This window comes from Trichosurus vulpecula, chromosome 7 (assembly GCF_011100635.1).
Source record: "Trichosurus vulpecula isolate mTriVul1 chromosome 7, mTriVul1.pri, whole genome shotgun sequence".
NCBI classification, from domain to species: Eukaryota; Metazoa; Chordata; class Mammalia; order Diprotodontia; family Phalangeridae; genus Trichosurus; species Trichosurus vulpecula.
Genome location: NC_050579.1, coordinates 49465830 through 49489111, shown reverse-complemented (window position 1 = coordinate 49489111; position 23282 = coordinate 49465830). Strand labels below are relative to the sequence as shown.

General features: G+C 36.0%; 1 protein-coding gene across 5 annotated transcripts in view; it reads left to right on the top strand.

Annotated features, from left to right (window-relative positions):
* The window catches only part of HAO2 (hydroxyacid oxidase 2), a 44588-nt gene extending 28390 nt beyond the window's left edge, over positions 1–16198 (top strand). For all 5 annotated transcript variants that reach the window (XM_036766802.1, XM_036766801.1, XM_036766799.1 and 2 more), the window contains 2 exons: positions 3345–3414; positions 15780–16198. In XM_036766802.1, coding sequence (XP_036622697.1) covers positions 3345–3414; positions 15780–15835 — 126 coding nt within the window. In that variant the 3' untranslated portion in view covers positions 15836–16198. The remainder of the gene's footprint in view (positions 1–3344; positions 3415–15779) is intronic.
* The last annotated feature ends 7084 nt before the right edge of the window (positions 16199–23282 follow it).

Sequence of the window (23282 nt, the reverse complement as noted above, 5' to 3'; positions counted from 1 at the left end):
GGCATAACAGGGCATTTTGGGGGCATGACAATCATCTAGTGATCTGATTGGTTATAGCATAACAAAAATCAATCTTGATATCATAGAATTATTGTGTTAGCTGAAAGGTGGGGCAGTTGCATGGTTGAAAGTGCCATCTCAGAATACCAAAAAGGGAAACTTAGACTACTCTGACATGAAGAAACAGCCATGGCAGCTCAGCTTAGCCCTGCAGGAGCTCAGCTCAGTGGTACATGGGCTCAGCTCTACAAAAATGATGAACTTAATATTTTACTACAGCGATTATTTAATAAGAGATATCTCTTATTCTAAAAAACATCTGAATTAGGTCCAATAAGCTGAAATAAATCATCAGGATGATCAATACTAGCTTAACTAGGGCTTATTTTTTTCACTAATATGGGAAGACAACATGCAAATAATTATGTACAAACAATATAGAGACAGGATAAATTGGGTAATAATTAATAGAGGAAAGGAACCAGAATTAAAGTAGATCAAGAAGGGCTTCCTGGAGAAGGTGTGACTTCAGCTGGGATGTGGAGAAAACCAGGGAACTTAGGAGGCAGAGAAGAGGAGGGAAAGCATTCTAAACATGGAGGACAGCCATAGAAAATGCCCAGATCTGAGAGATGAGTAGTGTCTTATGTGAGGAGCAGCAAGGAGACCATAGAGTCAAGTGACTTCTCCATCCTTCTGGGATTAGTAAATGTCAGAGTTGAGAACAAAAGCCAGATGTCTCTTGACTCCAAATGTAGCACATAAGACACTCCACCACACTGTTCCCTATAATTCAATGTTTGCTAATCTTTTGTTACGTAGCCTCTACTGATCTCAGCTTCTCCTCCATTCCACACTTCCTTCTGCATAATTACACCAAGTCCTAGAATCCTTAAGTCCTTAAGTCCTAAACCTTGAATATTTTTTGGTCCTTCTACTAGATGATTCTACAAGATTTAAGTATACCTGCCCCATACCCTTAATGGACAGATTCTAGTGTTCAGTGGTGTCATGTTTGGCCTCTAGACTCAGTCAGAAAACCTTGGTTCAAATTCTACCTCTAATAGCCTCTCTGGACTTCAGTTAATTTGTCTATAAAATGTCTATATTAATTTAATATCACAAGGTTAATGTTTATCTATTAGTTACCCACTGAGACAATATATATAAAGTGCTTTGCAAAATTTAAAGCATCACATAATTGTCATTTATTATTACTTATCTCCCTACCATACATTTCTCCCCTCTCTAGTCCATTCTCTACTCAACTCTCAAAGCGATCTTCCTAAAGTGTAGATCTGACAACGTCACTGCCACCACCTTCCCCTATAACCTCCAGGATCAAATATAAAATATAAAATCTTCTGTCATTCGAACTTCTCTTCTTACACCATATACCTGTTTCAACAATCCAGCTAGCAGCTGTTCTGGGGGTGAAAGACCAACACAAGCCCAACAAAAGCACACTACCAGCACGCTGCAGAAGCCCAGGTTCTTTTGATCTGCTTTACTAAAGAAAGCTACATTAAGGGGTTAACAAGCTTACTTTAATCCGGCATACAAATACCATTCACTTAGTTCAGGGAAAAAAACCAGCATCCTGAACTTCAGAGCAAATACAAACAAATTATAAACATTGACAGACAGACCAAATATAATTCATGGTTACCAACATCTAGGTTCAGCCCAGGAGCTCATAACAAGGGCTGACCAAGAGTCACACACACCACCACTGCTGTGGGTAAGAGCTCCGAAAAATAGAAAGCCAACCCCTGGTTTTATATCTTTTTCAGGGTCAAGGGTGAGTCACACATGCGACTCACTCACCTGACCTGAAATTGTCACAAAGAGGCTACTTAAACTCACGTGGTCTAAAAGTCTCTGATGTCCCAAACATGCCACTCAAACCCATGTAAACTAGGCCCTCTGCTGAGGCAAGGAGGTCACCAAGGACTCCCAATCTAATCAAGGAAGCAAAGGCCAAACTCTTCAAGGGCACTTGGTTGAACTGAGTACTAAGAGCCCATTTTGATTACCAACACAATACCCCCCATTGTATACTCTGTGACCCAATGACACTGTCCTCATTATCATTCCTCAAATAAGACCCTCCAACTCTCAACATTGGGCATTTTCTTTTTTAAAAAATAGTATTTTATTTTTTTCGATTATCTGTCAAGACAATTTTTAACATTCATTTTTTACAAAATTTTGAATTCCAAATTTTCTCCCTCCCTCCCACCCCTCTTTCTAAAATGGTAGACAATTTGATATGTTATATATGTGCAATTATATAAAACATATTTCCATATTAATGACAGTTGTGAAAGGAGAAACAGATAAAAAGGAAAAAAAAAACATGAAAACACATCAGTGTAAAAAGTAGGCTTCAATCTGCATTCAGAGTCCATCAGTTCTTATTCTGGAGGTGGATAGCATTTTCTGTCACAAGTTCTTTGTATTTGTCTTGAATTGTGTTGCTGAGAACAGCTAAGTCATTACTAGTTGATCATCATACAATGTTGCTGATACTATGTACATTGTTTTCCTGGTTCTCCTTGTTTCATTTTGCATCAGTTTGTGCAAGTCTTTCCAGATTTTTCTGAAATTTGCCTGTTCATGATTTCTTATAGCACAATAGTATTCTATTACATTCATATATATACCACTACTTGTTCATCCATTCCCCAATTGATGGGCAACTCTGGGCATTTTCACCTATGCCTAGAATGCTCTTTGCCCTCATCTTAGCCTCCTGACTTCCCTGTCTTCCTTCAAGTCCTAGCTAAAATTGCACCTATTCATGTTGTCTCCCTCATTAAACTGTAAGTTCCATGAGAGCAGGAATTCTCTTTTCTCCTTCTGTATCCCCAACACTTAACATATAGTAGTCACTCAATCAATGCTTACTGAATGACTGACTAACTTGGTAAGTAGTAAAATGGGTTGGAAAGTGATTGAAAGATTGAGAATGGGATAGAAACGGTTGCCTGTTTGTGAGCTAATGATTTGAAGAAATTATCTTCCAAGTTGGTTAACATAGTTAGAAGAAAAAAAACTGTTTCTGAACTTCAGGTGAAATGCTTCTCAGAAGGAAAGGCTGGGGATGGGGTTGGGGGGTTGCCTGTATTCAGCACTTTCAAATCATGGCATCATAGTCCTGATGTCATGGTCCTCTTCGAGAATGAAGGACAAACCACAACCACAACCACAATTCATTAAGTGACTTATTCCAAGTTTCCTAGAACATAAGGTCCTATTTGAAGGCAAACTCTTCGGTCAATCAGATCACATGTCCAAAATGGTCAAAAATATTGCCTCATATTCTCTCCATTTGGAAACAGGGTGAAGAGGGAGTTCGACAAGTTTTGAACTTATTAAAGAAGGAGTTCTATAAATCCATGATCCTTACAGGTAAGACTCATTTTGGTTCTGGGTTAAATGTAATACATACAAAGAACAGAGTCCCTATTTTTTTTATTCCATACTTTTCTTTCATCGTATATTCCTCCCTAGAAAGAGGTATAAGGGACAAAGAAAAGAGGGAGACTCTTAACATAAGCAGACAGTTTAATGAAAATGCTACATTGGTTGATAAAGCTTGCAATGCTCAATTCAATCAATAAGCAGACCATACCCACAGGAGTACTGTGTCTAGTTCTTTAAAAAGCTTTTGACAGACTAAATAAAGGGTTTCCAGAAAACAAAAAGAGCACAATAAGGGACTGGGAGACCTTGGCATATAAGGGACAGTTAAAATTCTACATGTTTAGACTGTAGAAAAGGAGACAAAGAGGAGACTTGCTAGCTGTCAGCAAGCATTCTATCATGTGGAAGAGCAAAGACATCCTACTGTCTTTTTGTTTAGTCATTTAGTCTCACTCTTCGTGAAAACCTCTATCTGGGGGTTTTCTTAACAAAGATAGATTTCCTTTTCCAGCTAATTTTACAGATGAGGAAACTGAGGCAGAGCTAAGTGATTTGACCAGAGTAACATAGCTAGTAAGGGAATGAGATTGGAATTGAACTCAGATCTTCCTAACTCCTGGCCCGGCGCTCTATCCACTTTACCACCTAGCTACAAAAATTCAAAGAAATTAGAGGAAAGGAAATTTCAGCTCAGCAGAACAATGGAAATGCCCAATAACTGAAAGGGCTGCCATTTGTACAGTGCCTGACACAATATCTACTTACTGAATTGAATTGGATTGGATTGAATTGAAGCAGTGAGACAGAAGTGCTTAAGTAGTAGTGCTATTCAGGCTGCTAAAGGTGAGATTTCTGTTGCTCTTGATGTTAGATTAGACTACTAATGCCTTTTGTAGCTTTAAAATCTTTGTTCTTGTTTTATTTTGCTCTGGACCTATGAATCCATGGGGGCAAGGAAATTCTGATCAGGAAATTCCCTTATGAAATAAGCAATATCTGTTTAGAAATAAAAGAATAAAATGAAGTATTTTAAGGAAGGAATTGTAATGGGAAGAAAAGTGGGATTTTTTTGCTGTTTTTCTTTGGGAGTTCAGTTTCTGAGCTTCAAGCTAAATTGTAAACATCTGAGGGATCCACATTAAGGGTGGAGGCCCTGGCATTTTCATGCCTCTGGGGCACAAAGCCTGTCAGAAGTTGAGTTTCCACACTAGGCAAGAGTGCTGAGCCAATCAGAAGCCTAGTGAAACAGTAGATAAGCTGGAAGCTAGATATGGCCTTAGGACTCACTCCTGAGAATAGAGAAGAAGAAGAAGATGAAACTCTGGGTTGCCATTGTTTGAAGGACCCCCTGGCTATGAATGTGAACCCAAAAGAAAAGATGAACATTCAGTTTTGGGTTCAGAATTAAGCCTTGAGTCAAGACGAAAGAGGACTTTACTTGGACACTCTATTTGGATCTAGGGGATTGTAACTTACTGTGACCTAGGGCTGGACAGTGTGGTATTTTCTGCTACCCCTTAAGGTTGTGTTGTGCTAGGGAAGACCCTGGCCTGGGACCTCCTGATTGTATAAACTAGTATTTGGGGGAATGCCATGTTATATACTGAATGCACTGATATATGCTGTGTGCCATGTTACATACTGGGTGTTATGATACATATTGAATATGTTTTGTTTAAGGATGTTGCTATGAATGTTATGCTTTAGTTTCTTGAATAAGGTTTAGTTTTGAATAGGTACCATTTGACCCTAAATAAATGTGTGTTCATAGCAGCCTTCAAGTGTGCTATTTTGATGGGCATTACTTAACTTTGCGATCCCATCCTCATCGCCATCTTGACTCAAGGCTTAATTCTGAGCCCCATGGCCTCTTCTCCATGCCCTGACCACTCTGGCTCTCACCTGGGTTCACATGCAAGCAGCTCTCTGCTCCTACTCCTAGTCTCAGCTCATGGGGGAAGGGACTGCTCCACTCCAAGCTCTCTCTGCTCATGTCTGACAGCAAGCTCCAGGGCCTGCTGCCTCCAGCTTCTTTCTCTGGGAAAACAAAGCTTAACAGGGCAATATTGACACACATTACCAACACCACCAGCTCAATTCACCTTCAAAGCCCAGAGGCTCTGTGATAACAGCTCTTAAAGGAGGCTTAAGCTAAGCCTCCTTGGCGTAGGCCAGTCTCTGCCCTTCAGCTCACTTTCTGGGAGTCTCCTTCAGGGAGTCTCTGCTGCTGCCACTAGCCTTCTCAATGCTCTATGCTCAAAGTTCATTTTTTTTCTTCATGCTTGTTTTTCTTCTTCACACTCTACTCTCAATGCTGAATCCTCATCTACTTCCTCTGGGTTCACATTCATAGCCAGGGGGGCCCTTCAAACCTTGGCTACCCAGAGTCTCATTGTCTTCTTCTCAATTCTTCTCAGGTGTGAGCCCCAAAGCGTTATCAAGCTTCCAGCTTGTCTACTGTTTCACTAGGCATCTGATTGACTCAGCACACCTGGCTAGTGTGAAACTGTTTCTGACCAGCTTAGTGCCCTAGAGGCATGAAAATGCAGGGGCCTCAGCACTTAACATGAATCCCTCAGATGTTTACAATTTAGCTTGAGGCTCAGAAACTGAACTTGAAAAGAAAAACAGCAAAAAAATCCCACTTTGCTTCCCATTACAGAAATACATTTCCCTTTCTTTCTACCTCACACCAAAATGTATTGTGATCCACAGACTCAAAGAATCTTTGTGTTGGAAGGGATTTTATTTTTTAATTGAAAATTATATTTTAATTACATGTAAAAAATATTTTAACATTCATTTAAAAAATGTTTGAATTCCAAATTCTCTCACTTCCTTTCTCCCTATCCTTTCCTTGAGAAGGCAAGTAATTTGATATAGACTATACACATGCAGTCATGCAAAATATATTTCCATATCAACCATTTTGTAAAAGACAACACAAACAACAAAAAGACAAAAAAAAATTTGAAGTTTTTTTTTTTTAAAGTATACTTCAATCTGCATTCAGAGTCCATCACTTCTTTCAGCACCTTTCACCATAAGCCTTTCAGAATTGTCTTGGATCATTGTACTGCTGAGAAAAGCAATGCCATTCACAGCTGATCATCTGCAATATTGCTGTTATGGAGCACAACGTTCTCCTGGTTCTTCTCACTTCACTTAGCATCAGTTCATATAAGTCTTCCCAGGTTTTTCTGAAATAATCCTATTCATTGTTTCTTACAGAATAACAGTATTCTACCACAATCATATACCACAACTTGTTTAGCCCTTCCCCAATTGATGGGCATCCCCTCAATTTCCAATCCTTTGCCACCACAAAAAGAGCTGCTATAAATGTTTTTATACATATGGATCCTTTTTTTCTTTTTTTTAAATCTCCTTGGGATACAGACCTAGTAGTGGTATTACTGAGTCAAAGGTTGTGCAGTTTTATAGCCCTGACATAGTTCCTCTCCAATATAGTTGAATCAGTTCACAACTCCACCAAAAGTGCATTAGTGTCCAAATTTTTCCACATCCTCTCCAACATGTTTCATTTTCCTTTTTTGTCATGTAATCCAATCTTACAGGTGTGAGATGGCACCTCAGAGTTGTTTTAGGTGGCATTTCTCTAATCATTAGTGATTTAGAGCATTTTTTTCATATGACTATAGATAGCTTTGGTTTCCTTGTCTGAAAACTTCCTGTTCATATCCTTTGACCACTTATCAATTAAAGAATGACTTATGTTCTTCTAAACTTGACTCTGTTCTCTACATATTTGAGAAATGAGGCTTTTATCAAAGACACTTGCTATAATTTTTTCCTCAGTTTTCTGCTTTCCTTCTAATCTTGGCTGCATCATTTGTGCAAAATCCTTTTCATTTAAGGTAATCAAAATTATCCATTTTAAATCTTATAATGCTCTCTTTCTCTTGTTTGGTCATAAATTCTTCTCTTCTCCGTAGGTCTAACAGGTAAAATATTTCATGGTCCACTAATTTGTTTATGATATCACCCTTTATGTCTAAATCATTTGACTATTTTGGCCTTATTTTGGTATAAGATGTGATGTCAGTTTATACTAGTTTCTGCCAAACTGCATTCCAGTTTTCTTAGAAATGTTTGTTACATCTTGAGTTCTTACCCCAAAAGCTCGGATCTTTGGGTTTATCAAACACTAGATTACTGTGGTCATTTACTACTGTGTAATATATACATAATCTATTCCACTGCTCTACCACTCTATTTCTTAGCCAGTACCAGATTGTTTTGATGATTACCTATTTGTAATGCAGCTTGATATCTGATACTTCTAAGCCACCTTCATTCACATTTTTTTCATTGATTTCCTTGATATTCTTGACCTTTTCTTCTTCCAGATGAATTTTTTTATTATCTTTTCTAGCTACGTAAAATAAGTTTTAGTAATTTGACTGGTATGTCACTGAATAAATAAATTTTAGGTAGAATTGTCATTTTTATCGTTTTATTTTGGCCTACCTATGAGCAATTAATATTTCTCCAATTGTTTATCTCTTACTTTATTTGAATGAAAAATGTCTCATAATTGTGTTCATATAGTTCCTGGGTTTGGCTTGGCAGGTAGACTCCCAAGTATTTTATATTGTCTGGCATTTCTCTTTCTCTCTCTTGCTGCTGGACTTTACTGATAATTTAGAGAAGTGCTGATAATTTGTATGGGTTTATTTTATGTCCTGTAACTTTGCTGAAGTTGTTAACTATTTCATCAAGCTGGGTTTTTTTTGTTGTTGATTCTCTAGGATTCTCTAAGTACACCATCATATCATCAGCAAAGAGTGATAGTTTTGTTTCCTCCTTGCCTATTCCAATTCCTTCATTTTCTTTTTTCTTCACTTATTGTTATAGCTAACATTTCTAGTACAATATTGAATAACAGTGTTGATAATCCTTGCTTCACCCCTGATCTTATTGGGATGGACTCTAGCTTATCCCCATTAAAGATAATGTTTGTTTGCTGATGGCTTTAGATAGATGCTACTTATCATTTTAAGGAAAGCTCCATTTATTATGATGCCTTCTTTGGTTTTTAAATGAAATGAGTGTTTTATTTTGTCAAAAGCTTTTATCTGCATCTATTGAGATAATCATATAATTTTTGTTGGTTTTGTTATTAATATGGTCAATTAATCCAATAGTTTTCCTAATATTGAGCTAACCCTGCATTCCTGGTATAAATCCCACCTCATAATAATGCATGATCTTTGTGATATATTGCTACATAAAATTTTTTCATCAATATTTATTATGAAAATTGGTCCATAGTTTTACTTTTCTGGTTTAAGTATGAACACTAAATTTGTGTCATAAAAGGAATTTGGTAAGATTTCTTCTTTACCTATTTTTCCCAATAGTTTATATAACATTGGAATTAATTGTTCTTTGAATGTTTGGTAGACTTTTTATGTGACTCCAGCTGGCCCTGGGAATTTCTTCTTAGGGAGTTCATTTATGGCTTGTTCAATTTCTTTTTCTAAAATAAGGTTATTTAAGTATTTTATTTCCTCTTCTGTTAATCTGGGCAGTTTATTTTTTTGTAAATATTCATTCATTGTAAATATGCATTCATTCACTTAGGTTTTTAGATTTATTGGCATATAATTGGGCAAAGTAGCTCCTAATCATTGCTTTAATTTCCTCTTCTTTGGTGATGAATTTGCATTTTACTTTTTGATACTGGTAAAGATAGATCTAATTAAAAGAGATAAGGAAGGACATTATATCCTGCTAAAAGGCACCATAAACAATGAAGCAATATCATTGCTTAACATGTATGCACCAAGTGGTAAGGCATACAAATTCTTAGAGGAGAGGTTAAGGGAGTTACAGGAAGAAATAGACAGCAAAACTATAATATTGGGAGACCTCAACCTCCCCCTTTCTGAACTTGATAAATCTAACCTCAAAATAAATAAGAAAAAAGTTAAGGAGGTAAACAGAATTTTAGAAAAGGCACATATGATAGACCTCTGGAGAAAACTGAATGGGGATAAAAAGGAATATACTTTCTTCTCAAAAGTACATGGCACATACTCAAAAATTGACCATGTACTAGGGCATAAAAACCTCACAATCCAATGCAGAAAAGCAGAAGTAGTCAATGCATCCTTTTCAGATCATGATGCAATAAGAATCATTTTTAATAAAGTACCATGGAAAAATAAGCTAAAAACTAATTGGAAACTAAATAATTTAATTCTAAAGAGTGAGTGGACCAAAGAACAAATCAGAGAAACAATTAATAATTTCATTCAAGAGAATGACAATAATGAAACAACATACCAAAACCTATGGGATGCAGCAAAAGCAGTTCTTAGGGGAAGTTTTATATCTCTAAATGCCTACATGAATAAAATAGGGAAAGAAGAGATCAATGATCTGGGCATACAGCTGAAAAAGCTAGAAAAAGAGCAAATTGAAAACCCCCAATTAAATATCAAATTAGAAATAATGAAAATCAAAGGAGAGATTAATAAAATTGAAACCAAGAAAACTATTGAATTAATAAATAAAACAAAGAGCTGGTTTTATGAAAAAACCAATAAAATTGACAAACCTTTGGCCAATTTGATTAAAAAAAAGAAAGAAGAAAATCAAATTACCAGTATAAAAAATGAAAAGGGTGAGGTCACCTCTAATGAAGAGGAAATCAAAACAATAATTAGGAATTATTTTGCCCAACTGTATGCCCATAAATTTGACAATCTTAGAGATATGGATGAATATCTACAAAAACATAAACTGCCCAGACTAACAGAGAAGGAAGTGAAATTTCTTAATGACCCCATATCAGAAAAAGAAATTGAGCAGGCCATCAACGAACTCCCTAGGAAAAAATCTCCAGGGCCAGATGGTTTTACATGTGAATTCTATCAAACATTTAAAGAACAACTAATTCCAATACTTTGTAGACTATCTGGGAAAATAGGTGAAGAAGGAGTCCTACCAAATTCTTTTTATGACACAAATATGGTACTAATACCCAAACCAGGTAGAGTTAAAACAGAGAAAGAAAATTATAGACCAATTTCTCTAATGAATATTGATGCAAAAATTTTAAATAAAATATTAGCAAAAAGATTGCAGCAACTCATTACGAGAATAATACACTATAACCAGGTAGGATTTATTCCAGGAATGCAAGGCTGGTTCAATATTAGGAAAACTATTGGCATAATTGACCATATCAACAACAAAACTAGCAGAAACCATATGATCATCTCAATAGATGCAGAAAAAGCCTTTGACAAAGTACAACACCCATTCCTATTAAAAACACTAGAAAGCATAGGAATAAGTGGAACCTTCCTCAAAATTATAAATAGCATCTACCTAAAACCATCAACAAGCATTATTTGTAATGGGGATAAACTAGATGCATTCCCAATAAGATCAGGGGTGAAACAAGGATGTCCATTATCACCCCTATTATTCAATTTGGTACTAGAAACACTAGCTGTAGCAATAAGAGAAGAAAAAGAAATTGAAGGAATTAGAATAGGAAAAGAAGAAACTAAATTATCACTTTTTGCAGATGATATGATGATTTATCTAGAGAATCCTAGAGAATCAAGTAAAAAACTACTTGAAATAATAAACAACTTTAGCAAAGTTGCAGGATATAAAATAAACCCACATAAATCCTCAGCATTCCTATACATTACTGACAAAGCCCAACAGCAAGAGATAGAAAGAGAAATTCCATTCAAAGTTACTGAAGGCACTATAAAATATTTGGGAGTCTATTTGCCAAGACAAACCCAGGGCCTATATGAACATAACTATGAAACACTTTTCACGCGAATAAAATCAGATCTAAATAAATGGAGAAATATCAGTTGCTCATGGTTAGGCCGAGCTAATATAATAAAAATGACAATTCTACCTAAATTAATCTATCTATTCAGTGCCATACCAATCGAACTACCAAAAAATTTTTTTACTGAGCTGGACAAAATAATAACAATATTCATTTGGAAAAACAAGAGGTCTAGAGTATCTAGGATATTAATGAAAAGACATGCTAGAGATGGTGGTTTAGCCACACCAGATATTAAACTGTACTACACAGCAGCAGTCATCAAAACTGCCTGGTACTGGTTAAGAAACAGGGATGTGGATCAGTGGATTAGGATAGGTACACAAGTAGGTGAAATCAACAAGTTTAGCAATCTACTTTTCGATAAACCCAAAGAGGCCAGTTTCTGGGCTAATAATTCACTATTTCACAAAAACTGTTGGGAAAATTGGAAAATGGTAGGGCAAAAACTGGGCATAGACCAATATCTTACACCATATACCAAAATAAAGTCAAAATGGGTTCATGATTTAGGAGTAAAAGTTGATACTCTAAGTAATTTGGGAAAGCAAGGAATAGTTTACTTATCAGATTTGTGGAAAAGTAAAGAATTCATGACCCAACAAGAGATAGAGAGCATTACAAAATGCAAAATGGATAATTTTGATTATGTCAAATTGAAATGTTTTTGTACAAAAAAAGCCAATGCAACAAGAATTAGGAGGGAAGCAGAAAATTGGGAGAAAATCTTTGCAACTAGTATCTCTGATAAAGGCCTCACCTCTAAAATATACAGGGAGCTGAGCCAAATATATAGGAATACAAGCCATTCCCCAATTGAGAAATGGTCAAAGGATATGAACAGGCAGTTTTCAGAGGAAGAAATTAAAGCTATCTACAGGCATATGGAAAAATGCTCTGGATCACTGCTGATTAGAGAAATGCAAATCAAAACAACTCTTAGATACCACATCTCTCCTGTCAGATTGGCTAAAATAACAAATCAGGAGAATGATAAATGCTGGAAAGGATGTGGGGAAATTGGAACATTGTTGCATTGCTGGTGGAGTTGTGAGCTGATCCAGCCATTTTGGAGGGCGGTGTGGAACTATGCCCAAAGGGCTATAGAAATGTTCATACCCTTTGACCCAGCAATACCACTTCTAGGGTTGTATCCCAAAGAAATCACGCAAGTGGGAAAAGGACCCATATGTACAAGAATATTTATAGCAGCTCTCTTTGTGGTAGCCAAGAATTGGAAAGCAAAGGGATGCCCATCAATTGGGGAATGGCTGAACAAACTGTGGTATATGAAGGTGATGGAATACTATTGTGCCATAAGAAATGGGGATGATGCAGACTTCATATCTACCTGGAAAAACCTACACGACATAATGCTGAGTGAGCGGAGCAGAGCCAGGAGAATGTTGTGCACAGCCACAGATATATGGATTCCGTGAGGACCAACCCTGACATACTGCGCTTTTCTCAGCAACCTAAGGGGCAAGGACAACTCCAGGGGACTCACGATGGAGAATGCTATCTTCATCCAGACAAAGAACTGCGAAGTTTGAATACAGACTGAGGCACACTACATGCTCGCCTTTTCTGCTTCTCTTTTGTTTTTGTTTTTGGGGTTTTTTTTTTTTTGGTTCTGTTTCTTCTTTCTCATGATTCATTCCATTGGTCAAAATTCTTCTCCATGACTTGACTAGTGCATAAATTAATTCAATGCAAAGTCATTCATGACAGTTATATGAGACTCCATGCCGTCTTGGGGAGGGAGGGGTGAGGGAGGGGAGAAAATCTGGAACTCAAAACTATGGAGAACCGTGTGTGGTAAACCAAAAATAAATAAAGAAATTTATTTTAAAAAATCCAATTAATCAGTGGTTTATCTATTTTATTGGAATTTTTTTTCAAAAAAACAGCTCCTAGTTTTATTTGTTAGTTCAATATTTCCTTACTTTCAATTTTATCAAATTTTATTAATATCTCCTTTGATTTTCAGGTTTCCAATTTGGTGTTTAATTAGATATTTTTGATTTGTTCTTTTTCTGGACATGAATTGCATGTCCAATTCATTGATCTGCTCTTTCTCTATTTTATTGATATAAGTGTTTAGAGATATAAATTTTCCCTCCAGTACTGCTTTAGCTGCATCCCTTAAATTTTCTTGTGCTGTCTCATTATTATCATTTTCTTTAATGAAATTATTGTTTCTATGATTTGTTCTTTGACCCACTTAATCTTTAGGATTAGATTATTTAGTTTTCAATTAAGTTTTAATCTATACTTCCATGAACCTTCGTTGAATGTAATTTTATTGCTTTATGATCTGGAAAAGTAGCATTTAATGTTTCTTCTTTTCTGCATTTCATTGTGAGGTTTTTATGTCTTAATGCATGGTCAATTTTTGTATAGGTACCATTTACCACTGAGAGAAAGATATATTCCTTTCTATATCCATCCAGTTTTCTGCAGAAGTCTATCATGTCTAACTTTTCTAAAATTCTGTTAATCTCCTTAACTTCTTTCTTGCTTATTTTCTGGTTAGATTTATCTAGTTCTGAGAGAGGAAAGTTGGGGTCTCCCACTAGTATAGTTTTATTATTTCCTACTGTAACTCATTTAATTTTTCCTTTAAGAATTTGTATGCCATACCATTTGGTGTGTGTATGTGTATACATACATAGATACATACATATATACACACATATATATATGTGTATATATATATGTGCATGTGTATTATATATATATATATACATATATATGATACACACACACACACACACACACACACACACACACACACACACATATAGTATTAACTTCATTGTCCATAGTATCTTTGGCAAAATGTAATTTTCCTGATCATCTCTTTTGATTATATCTATTTTTTGCTTTTGTTTTGTCTGAAATCATAATTTCTCCCCCTGCTTTTTTTTTCTTTTTTAACATCAGCTGAAGCATGATAAATTCTCCAGCCCATTATTTATACTCTGTGTGTGTTTTTCTCCTTTTTAAACATGTTCAAACTCTGGTTTTCAATCCACTCTGCCATCCACTTCTGCTTTATGGGTAAGCCCATACCATTCACATTCACAATTATGATTACTGAGTATTTTCCTTCATTCTATTTCTCCTCTCCCTTTTATCCTTCTCTCTCTCCTCCTTTTATCCTGTCTCTCCTCAAAAGTCTATTTCATTTCTGACCACCATCTCCTTCAATATTCCCTTCCATCAACTCTCCGTTCTCTGATTCCCTTCTCCTCCTAACTTCCCTGTAGGGCAAGATAGATTTCTGTGCCCAGATAAGTGTGTATGCTATTCCCTATTTGAGTCAATTCCAATAAAAGGTTCAAGTATTGCCTGCTACCCTCCCACCTTCCCCTCCATTGTAAAAGCTATTCTTTTCACACTCCTTTTATATGAGATAATTCTCCTCATTCTAACTCTGCCCTCCCCCTTCTCCCAGCACATCCCTCTTTATCACTCCTTCATTTTATTTTTTTAAAATTATCCAAGCTTGAAGCATTTTTTTTACTTTCTTTATTTTTCTGAGTTTTTTGCTTATGTTTCCTTTCACAACATGATTATTATGGATATATTTTGCATGACTACACTTTTATAACCTATATTGAATTGCTTGCCTTCCCAATGAGATGGGGTGAAGAGGGAGAAAGGGAGAGAATTTGGAACTCAAAGTTTTAAAAACAAATGTTAAAAATTGTTTTACATATAACTGGGGAAAATAAAATATTAAATATAAAAAAGAAAACTTAAAGTCAACTTCTCAGAATTCATAGTCATTTCCCCTAGTCAGAATATACAGAGTTGCCCAAATATATTACTACCTGTATGCCTGAAAAGACTGAGCCACCAACTTAAACCAACAAGGTTTAAGATAAGTTCAAAACATCTACCAAGGGAGTCAATCTGCAATTCAGACAAGGTAGACTGGCCAATCTCCTGGGTGGACTGAATCAGGAAACTCAGATTTCCAGGCATCACCTCCTCCCCGCAAATACTGCTCTTACTCAGGTATCATATGGAAAGAGACTGTGACAGAACTCATAGAAATAGCTTTTCATTGCCCAATGAGAAAAGGGTCTTGAAATGCAAAGAATTCTGGGATCTAAGCTAACTTAGAACCGTCCTCACTAGGTCTAGTGAAAGAAAACCAGTCTAAGTGATAATCATTTTTAAAGAAATTAACTATATTACTTTCCATAGCATATAATGCCTATGATAAGGCCACTGCAATTTGCCCAATAGAGATCTTCTGAAGACTATCTGAATGAAGAGATAAAAATGACTTGTAATTCTCATAGCAGAATTTCCTGTTTAAATTAATGCTTCAAAAATACTTGAAAAGTACTTGCCCTTTCAAATAGGTTAGGCATTCCTAGGATGATATAAAAGTCAGCCTAAGTCTGCTTCTGTATGAATTAGCATAGGCCCTTGATTAGCTCATTAAAGAAGTCCAGGTGAATGTGGCTGTACTTTGTCATTTTAGGTTGCCGATCAGTTTCAGAGATCAGCCAGGACTTGGTACAATTCCCCAGACTATAAGAGGTGACCTTTCCAAGGGGATCTGAGGACTGGATGCATCAAGCAACCATATGGACCCACCCTTCTCAAGGCATGCTTCCAAGTGGCTCTCTAGAAGATCTTCACTGACAGTCAGACTTCACAGTTTGCCTCTTTCCAGGCATCAATTCACTATCTAGAGATAGTCCATACCCATGATCATGATTTCTATTCTAAATATAGGGAAAATATTAAGCAACTATGTATTTTTTTATTCTGAACTTAAGGAATAAAATAAGCATTTCCATTATAAACTGCGTAGAAAACCAGAGGATAGCACTTGAAATTGCAGATCGATTATGTACAACCTGCTATTTCTTTCAAATATACAACAAAGTTATCACATGACTGTCTTTTTTTCTTTCCCTTCCCCCACCCCAAATTTTGAGATGTCTACCACTAGACACAAATCTGTATGTGTGTGTGTAGTAGCAATTAAATTTGAAGATCTTTCCCACCCATTAATAGAACATGCGACCTGCTTACATCACAGGAAGTCTAAGACACATATGGTGGGAGGAGCTTCCTGACAGGAAAAGGAGGTTATGTCACAGGAAATGCTGAGAGAGAGAGAGAGAGAGAGAGAGAGAGAGAGAGATGTTATGGCTGCCAATGGCTGGTAATGGCCACCTCGTGATTGTTAGAACTGAACATGCTGAATTAGCTGTACTGTGAATTTGTTTGGGGAAGACTCCAGCAGGGGGTCAGAGAGGTTTTGGGATGGTAAGGTGAAACGGTAAGGCAATAAACACAACATCAACGATAATTGTGAATATGCCTATGTAGCTCTGTGTCACAAAGTATATGAGACTCTCCATAGAGAAGGAAAAAGAAATATACCATTTATTCAGACACCAGAAAATCATACCCCATAGCCAAATGCTGAGCTCCCACAGGCAGTCAGCCCACTTTATCATAACAACAAGGAACTTAAAACACCATATCACAGCCTGGAAACTCACCATCCTAAAACCTCTTTGACCCCCTACTGGCGTCTTCCCCAAAACAAACTCACAGTACAGCTAAGCCTGTTCAGTTCTAACAATCACGAGGACAACCATTAGTAGCCACCAGTTGCCATAACATCTTTTTCTCTCTCTCTCAGCATTTCCTGTGACATAACTTTCTTTTTCTGTCAGGAAGCTCCTCCCACCATGTGACTTAGGCTTCCTGTGATGTAAGCAGGTCACATGGCCTATTAATGGGTGGGAAAGATCTTCAAATCAAAATTGCTAATACTTTCGGCCCCAAGATCTTTCCTATCCATTACATAGGGCAATGGGAATTCTGGGATAACTGGTGTCAACAGAACTTTAGACAACACAACAGGGATAACAAAAGATAAGCATATAAAACAATGTCATCATTCCCCCTGTGAATGAATGAGGCTCAAAACCTTGGGGTAAGGGGCAAAGGTCCCATCCCCCAAAGCTTCTTCCTGCTGAAATTGTACATAGAGCTGTCCCTACCCCAAAAGATTAAGAGTCCTATTCGAGAGGTCAGTTCATTAGCAAGCTGGCATCTGGAACTCAGTTGATGCCAGGTCCAGGATGGACACATCACAGTCGTGGACAGGTCCAGAGGTGACATCCAAACATATCAGAGGGTGACATCTGGCTTAAGCGATTAGGCATCTGCAGGTAGATGGTACTAAGCCTGCAGGAAACAAATCTCACAAACAAATTTAAGAGACAGAAGTCAAAAAGAAAAAAAGAGACTATCATAGCCTCATTCACAATAGAATACAAGAGTCAAGGGTACAGTTTCATAATCATTTTCTCCTGGGTAGACTACTGTTACAGCATTGTTTTTCCCATGTGCTATAGTTTCTGCAGCCTTTGGAACATCATCCAGCTTCCATTTTACCCATACTGTAGCTTCCAGTTTTATTTAGTCAGTAGAACCAAATCCTTCCTTCCCTCTGATAATTATTTTGGAAGGAGGGTGAGTTTTCACAACAGGTATTGTTTCACAGGGAATAATAATCAATTGAACTATTATATCATTGTTACACAACTGTATAGGTTCTTCACCTAAATTCTGGAATGTTACGCTCTCTGGAGCAAAGTTTGAATGTTTAGCAGTTTAGTTCCAGAAAGGACCTCAGTGTCTGGTATCTTATCCTGCGAGGTAATTTTCAAAATCTTCCTAAGACAATTCAAATGGAAATGATTCAGTTTCCTGGTATGGTGCTGGTATACTGTCCAGGTTTCACAAGCATACAACAATGAAGTCAGCACAATGGCTCTGTAGACCTTCAGTTTGGTAGTTAGTCTAATACTTTTTCTCTCCCATACTTTCCTTCGGAGCTTCCCAAACACTGAGTTAGCTTTGGCAATGCATGTATCAACATCATTATCAATGTGTACATCCCTGGAAAGGTATCGTGTCCAAATAGCAGCCCTGAATGAAACAAGGCTGGCAAATGAAAGCCAGCTTACTCAAGTTGGAGCTGGATACACATTTTTCTGGAGTGGCCACAGTGAAGGGGAGAGCCATGAAGTTGGCATAGGTTGTGCAATCAAAACTAATCTAGTCAACGAGCTTATGTGCTTACCAAAAGGAGTGAACAACAGACTCATGACAATGCAATGCCATTTGCAGGAAAATGTCACACCACCATCATCAGTGCCTAAGTTCCCACGGTGAGGAACCCTGATGAGGTCAAAGAAGAATTTTATGAAAACCCAGAGACCCTCATCATCAATGTGCCAAAAGAGGACAAGCTTATAATTCTGGGTGACTTTAATGCTAGAGTAGGCTCAGACTACCAGACTTGGCAGGGAATCCTGGGAAGGAATGGAGTTGGAAACAGCAACAGCAATGGTCACTTACTACTGAAGACTTGTGCATCTCATGACCTTCTCATCACCAACACTGTCTTCCATTTACCTGAATGCAATAAAACTTTGTGGATACACACATATGCACATATATGTACATAGATATACACACACATACACATACATACTTATGTGTAGTGTGTGTGCGTGTGTGTGCGAGAGAGAGGGAGAGAGAGAGAGTGTTAATTTGGGCATTTATAATAGTCAGAATGACTTGGTTGCTCAAAGCTGTTCTTAAAACAACACTGCCGTTACCTGTATACAATGTTCTCTCGGTTCTGTTCATTTCACTCTTCATTATTTCATGGAAGTCTCTCCATGCTTTTCTAAAATCAGTGAGCTCATCATTTCTTATAGCAGAGTAATACTCCATCATGAACACATGCCAAAATTTTTTAGCCATTCCCCAATTGACAGGCATCCACATGATTTCCAATTCTTTGCCACCACAAAGACAGCTGCTACAAATATTTTAGAATGTAAGTTCTTTTCCATTTTCCCTAATCATATTGGAAAACAGACCTAATAGTGGTATTGCTGAGTCAAAGGGTATAGACAATTTAATAACTATTTAAGCATAATCCCAAATCTCTCTCCAAAATGGTTGGATCAACTCACAGATCCACCAACAATGAATTAAGGTCCCAATTCTTCTACATCTCCAACATTTGTCACTTTCCTCTTCCATTCCATCTGATAGGTGTAAAATGGTATCTCAAGGTTGTTTTAATTTGCATTTCTCTAATAAATAATGATTTAGAGCATTTTTCATATGACTATAAATTGTTTTAATTTCTTCATTGGAAAACTGTCTGTTCATATCCTTTGACCATTTATCAATTGGAGAATGACTTGCATTCTTATAGATTTGGCAAAGTTCTTCATATATTTGAGATATGACCTTTATCTGATGAAATGTCTATAAAAAATTTTCCCATTGTTCTGCTTTCCCTCTGATCTTGGTAATGTGTTTTATTTGTAGAAAACCTTTTTAATTTAATGTAATCAAAATTATTCATTTTACATCTCACAACACTCTCTATCTCTTGTTTGTTCATAAATTGTTCACCTATTTATAAGTCTGATAAGGTAATATGTTCCATGTTCTTCAAATTATCTTGTAATATTTCCCTTTATATTTAGGTCATGTATCCATTTTGACCTTATCTTGGTAAATGATGTAAGATTTTAGACTATGCCCAATTTCTGCCAGACTGCTTTCTAGCTTTCCCACCAATTTTTACCAAGTAATGAATTCCTGTCCCAAAAACTTAAGTCTTTACACTTGTCAAACACTGGTTTACTACATTTGTTTGCTGTTGTAGATTGTATGTCTACTTTGTTCTACTGATCTACTTTTCTATTCCTTAGACAGTACCAGATAGTTTTGATAAATACTGCCTTATAATATAATTTAACTATGCCCAGAAGTCTATAAAACCGTGCATACCCTTTGATCCAGCAATACCACTTCTAGGTCTGTATCCCAAAGTGATCAAAAAAATGGGAAAAGGACTCACATGTTCAAAAATATTTATAGCAGTTCCTTTTGTGGTGGCCAAGAATTGGAAATTGAGGGGATGCCCATCAATTGGAGAATGGCTGAACAAGTTGCAGTATATGAATATAATGGAATACTATTATTCCATAAGAAATGATGAGCAGGTAGGTTTCAGAAAAACCAGGAAAGATGTACACAAACTGATGCTGACTGAAGTGAGCAGAACCAAGAGAACATTGTATATAGTAGCAGCAACATTATAGGATGACTAACTTTGATGGACTTACCTCTTCCTAGCAATGCAAGGACCTTAGACAACTCCAAAAGACTCATGATGGAATATGCATGCACATCCAGAAAAAGAACTATGGAGTCTGAATGAAGACCAAAGCATACTCTTTGCTCCCTCTTTTTTTTTGTTTCTTCTTTCTCATGGTTCCTCCCATTGGTTCTAATTCTTCTTTACAACATGACTAATGTGAAAATATGTTTAATATGAATGTAAATGTAGAGCCTATATCAGATTGAGTGCTTTTGAAGGGTGAGGGGAGGGGGAGGAGGGGAAGAAAATTTAAACTCAAAATCTTATGGAAGTGAATGTATAAAATTAAAAATTTATTAATTAGTTATTGTTTTTTAAATAGCATAGTTTCAGATCTGGTACTGCTAAACCTCCTTCCTTTATATTTTTTCCTATTAGTTCCTTTGATATTCTTGACCTTTTGTTCTTCTAAATGAATTTTATTATTATTTTTTCTAGCATTGTAAAACAATTTTTTGGTAATTTGATTGAGATGTTATTGAATAAGTAGATTAACTTTGGTAAAAAAAATTGTTGTTTTATTGTATTTGCTCTGCTTATCCATGCATGATTAAAATTTCTCCATTTATTTAGATCTCGTTTTTGTACGAAGTTTTTTTTTACAATTTTGTTCATATAGATCCTGGGTTTGTTTTGATTTTGCTCATTTCACTTTGGTAGGTGTATTCCCAGTTATTTTATACTGTCTAGAGATATTTTAAATAGGGTAGTTCTAGTTATCTCTTCATGTAGGATCCTGTTGGTGATATATAGGAATGCTGATGACATATGTGGGTTTACTTTATCTCCTGCTGCTTTGCTGAAATCATTAATAATTTCATTTAACTTTTTTAGTTGAGTCTTTAGCATTTTCTAAGTATATCATCTGCAAAAAGATATACTTTTATTACCTCATTCTCTGTTCTGATTCCTTCTATTTCTTTTTCTCCTCTAATTGCTATTGCTAGGATTTCCAATACAATATTGAATAATGTGGGTGACAGTGGGTATCTCTGTCTCACACCTGATCTTACTGGAAAGGCTTCTAGCTTATCCTTATTACAAATAATGCTTGCTAATGGTTTTAGGTAAATGCTTTCTATCAATTTTAGGAAAAGTCCATTCATCTCTATATTTTCAAGGGTTTTTTAATAGAAATGAGTGTCGTACTTTGTCAAATTCTTTTTCTACGTCTATTGGTATTATCATATGATTTTTGTTACTTTTCTTATTGATATAATCAATTATTTTAATAGTTATCCTTATGTTAAACCATCCCTGCATTCCTGGTGTGCATCCCACTTGATCATAATGTATAATCTTTGTAACATATTGTTGTAATCTTTTAGCTAGTATTTTATTTAGGATTTTTTTCATCTACATTCATTAATGAAATTGGTCTATAAGTTTCTTTCTCCGTTTTTAGTTTTCCTGATTTAGGTATCAGCATTATATTTGTTTCACAAAAAGAGTTTGGTTGGACCCCTTCTTTGCCTATTGTTCCAAATAATTTACTTAATATTGGAATTAGTTGGTCTTTAAATGTTTCATGGAATTCACTTGTGAATCTGTCTGGTCTGGGTGCTTTTTTCTTAGGAAGTTCATTTATGGCCTATTAAATTTCTTTTTCTAAAATAGGTCTTTTTAGATATCTTATTTTCTCTTTTGCTAATCTAGGCAGTTTGTATTTTTGTAAATATTCTTCCATTTCACTTAAGTTGTTAAATGTATTGGCATACAATTGGGCAAAATAACTCCCTGTAATTGCTTTGATTTCATCTTCTTTAACAGTATAATCACCCTTTTCATTTTTGATACTCATAATTTGGTTTTCTCTTTTTTAATCCTATTAACCAATGGTTTATCTATTTTACTGATTTTTTTCATAATACCAACTTCTAGTTTTATTTATTAACTCAATGGTTTTCTTATATTCAATTTTATTAATTTCACCTTAACTTTTAGGATTTCCAATTTAGTGTTTAATTGGGGATTTTTAATTTGTTCTTTTTCTAGTTTTTTTTTAATTTATATACCCAGTACAATGGTCTGTTCTTTCTCTTTTTTATTGATATAAGCACTTAGAGATATAAATTTTCCTCTGATTTCTGCTTTTGCTGTATCCCATAGATTTTTATATGTTATTTCATTATTGTCATTTTCTTCAGTGAAATTATTGATTGCTTCTATCATTTGTTCTTTAACCCATAAATTCTTTAAGATTAGATCGTTTAGTTTGGCTGTCTCCCAACCCAGCTGCCCAGCTGGTTTCAAATCCTCTGTGTTATACTTACTACTTATGTGACCATAGATAGATCACTTAACTTTTATGTTTCAGTTTATTCACATGTAAAATCGCAATAATAAGACCCATCACACCTACTTTGCAGGGATATTATAAAGCTCAAACAAAGCCAAGTTTGTGAAGTGCTTCACAAACTTGAGAGCCCTCTATAAATGAGGCATTATCATTACCCACCCTTGAAGGAGGGGAGAAGATGGGGAAGGAAAGACGGAAGGGAAGACCTGTGCAGGACATCCAGGAGTGACTCTCACTCCTTCTGATGCACTACCTATCCTAGTGACCTTGAGAAAGTCACTTCATTTGTATTTTCTTATCTTTAAAATAAGGAGGTAAGACCCAATGATCAGTAAGATGCAGCCCAGCTCAAAGATCCTATAAAAATAAAGACTTGCCATCATATAATATTTTAAAGGTTTACAAAGTAATCCCCTCCCTACCATTACCTCACCTGTAAAAGGGAATTAAAGTGGAATGGGGTG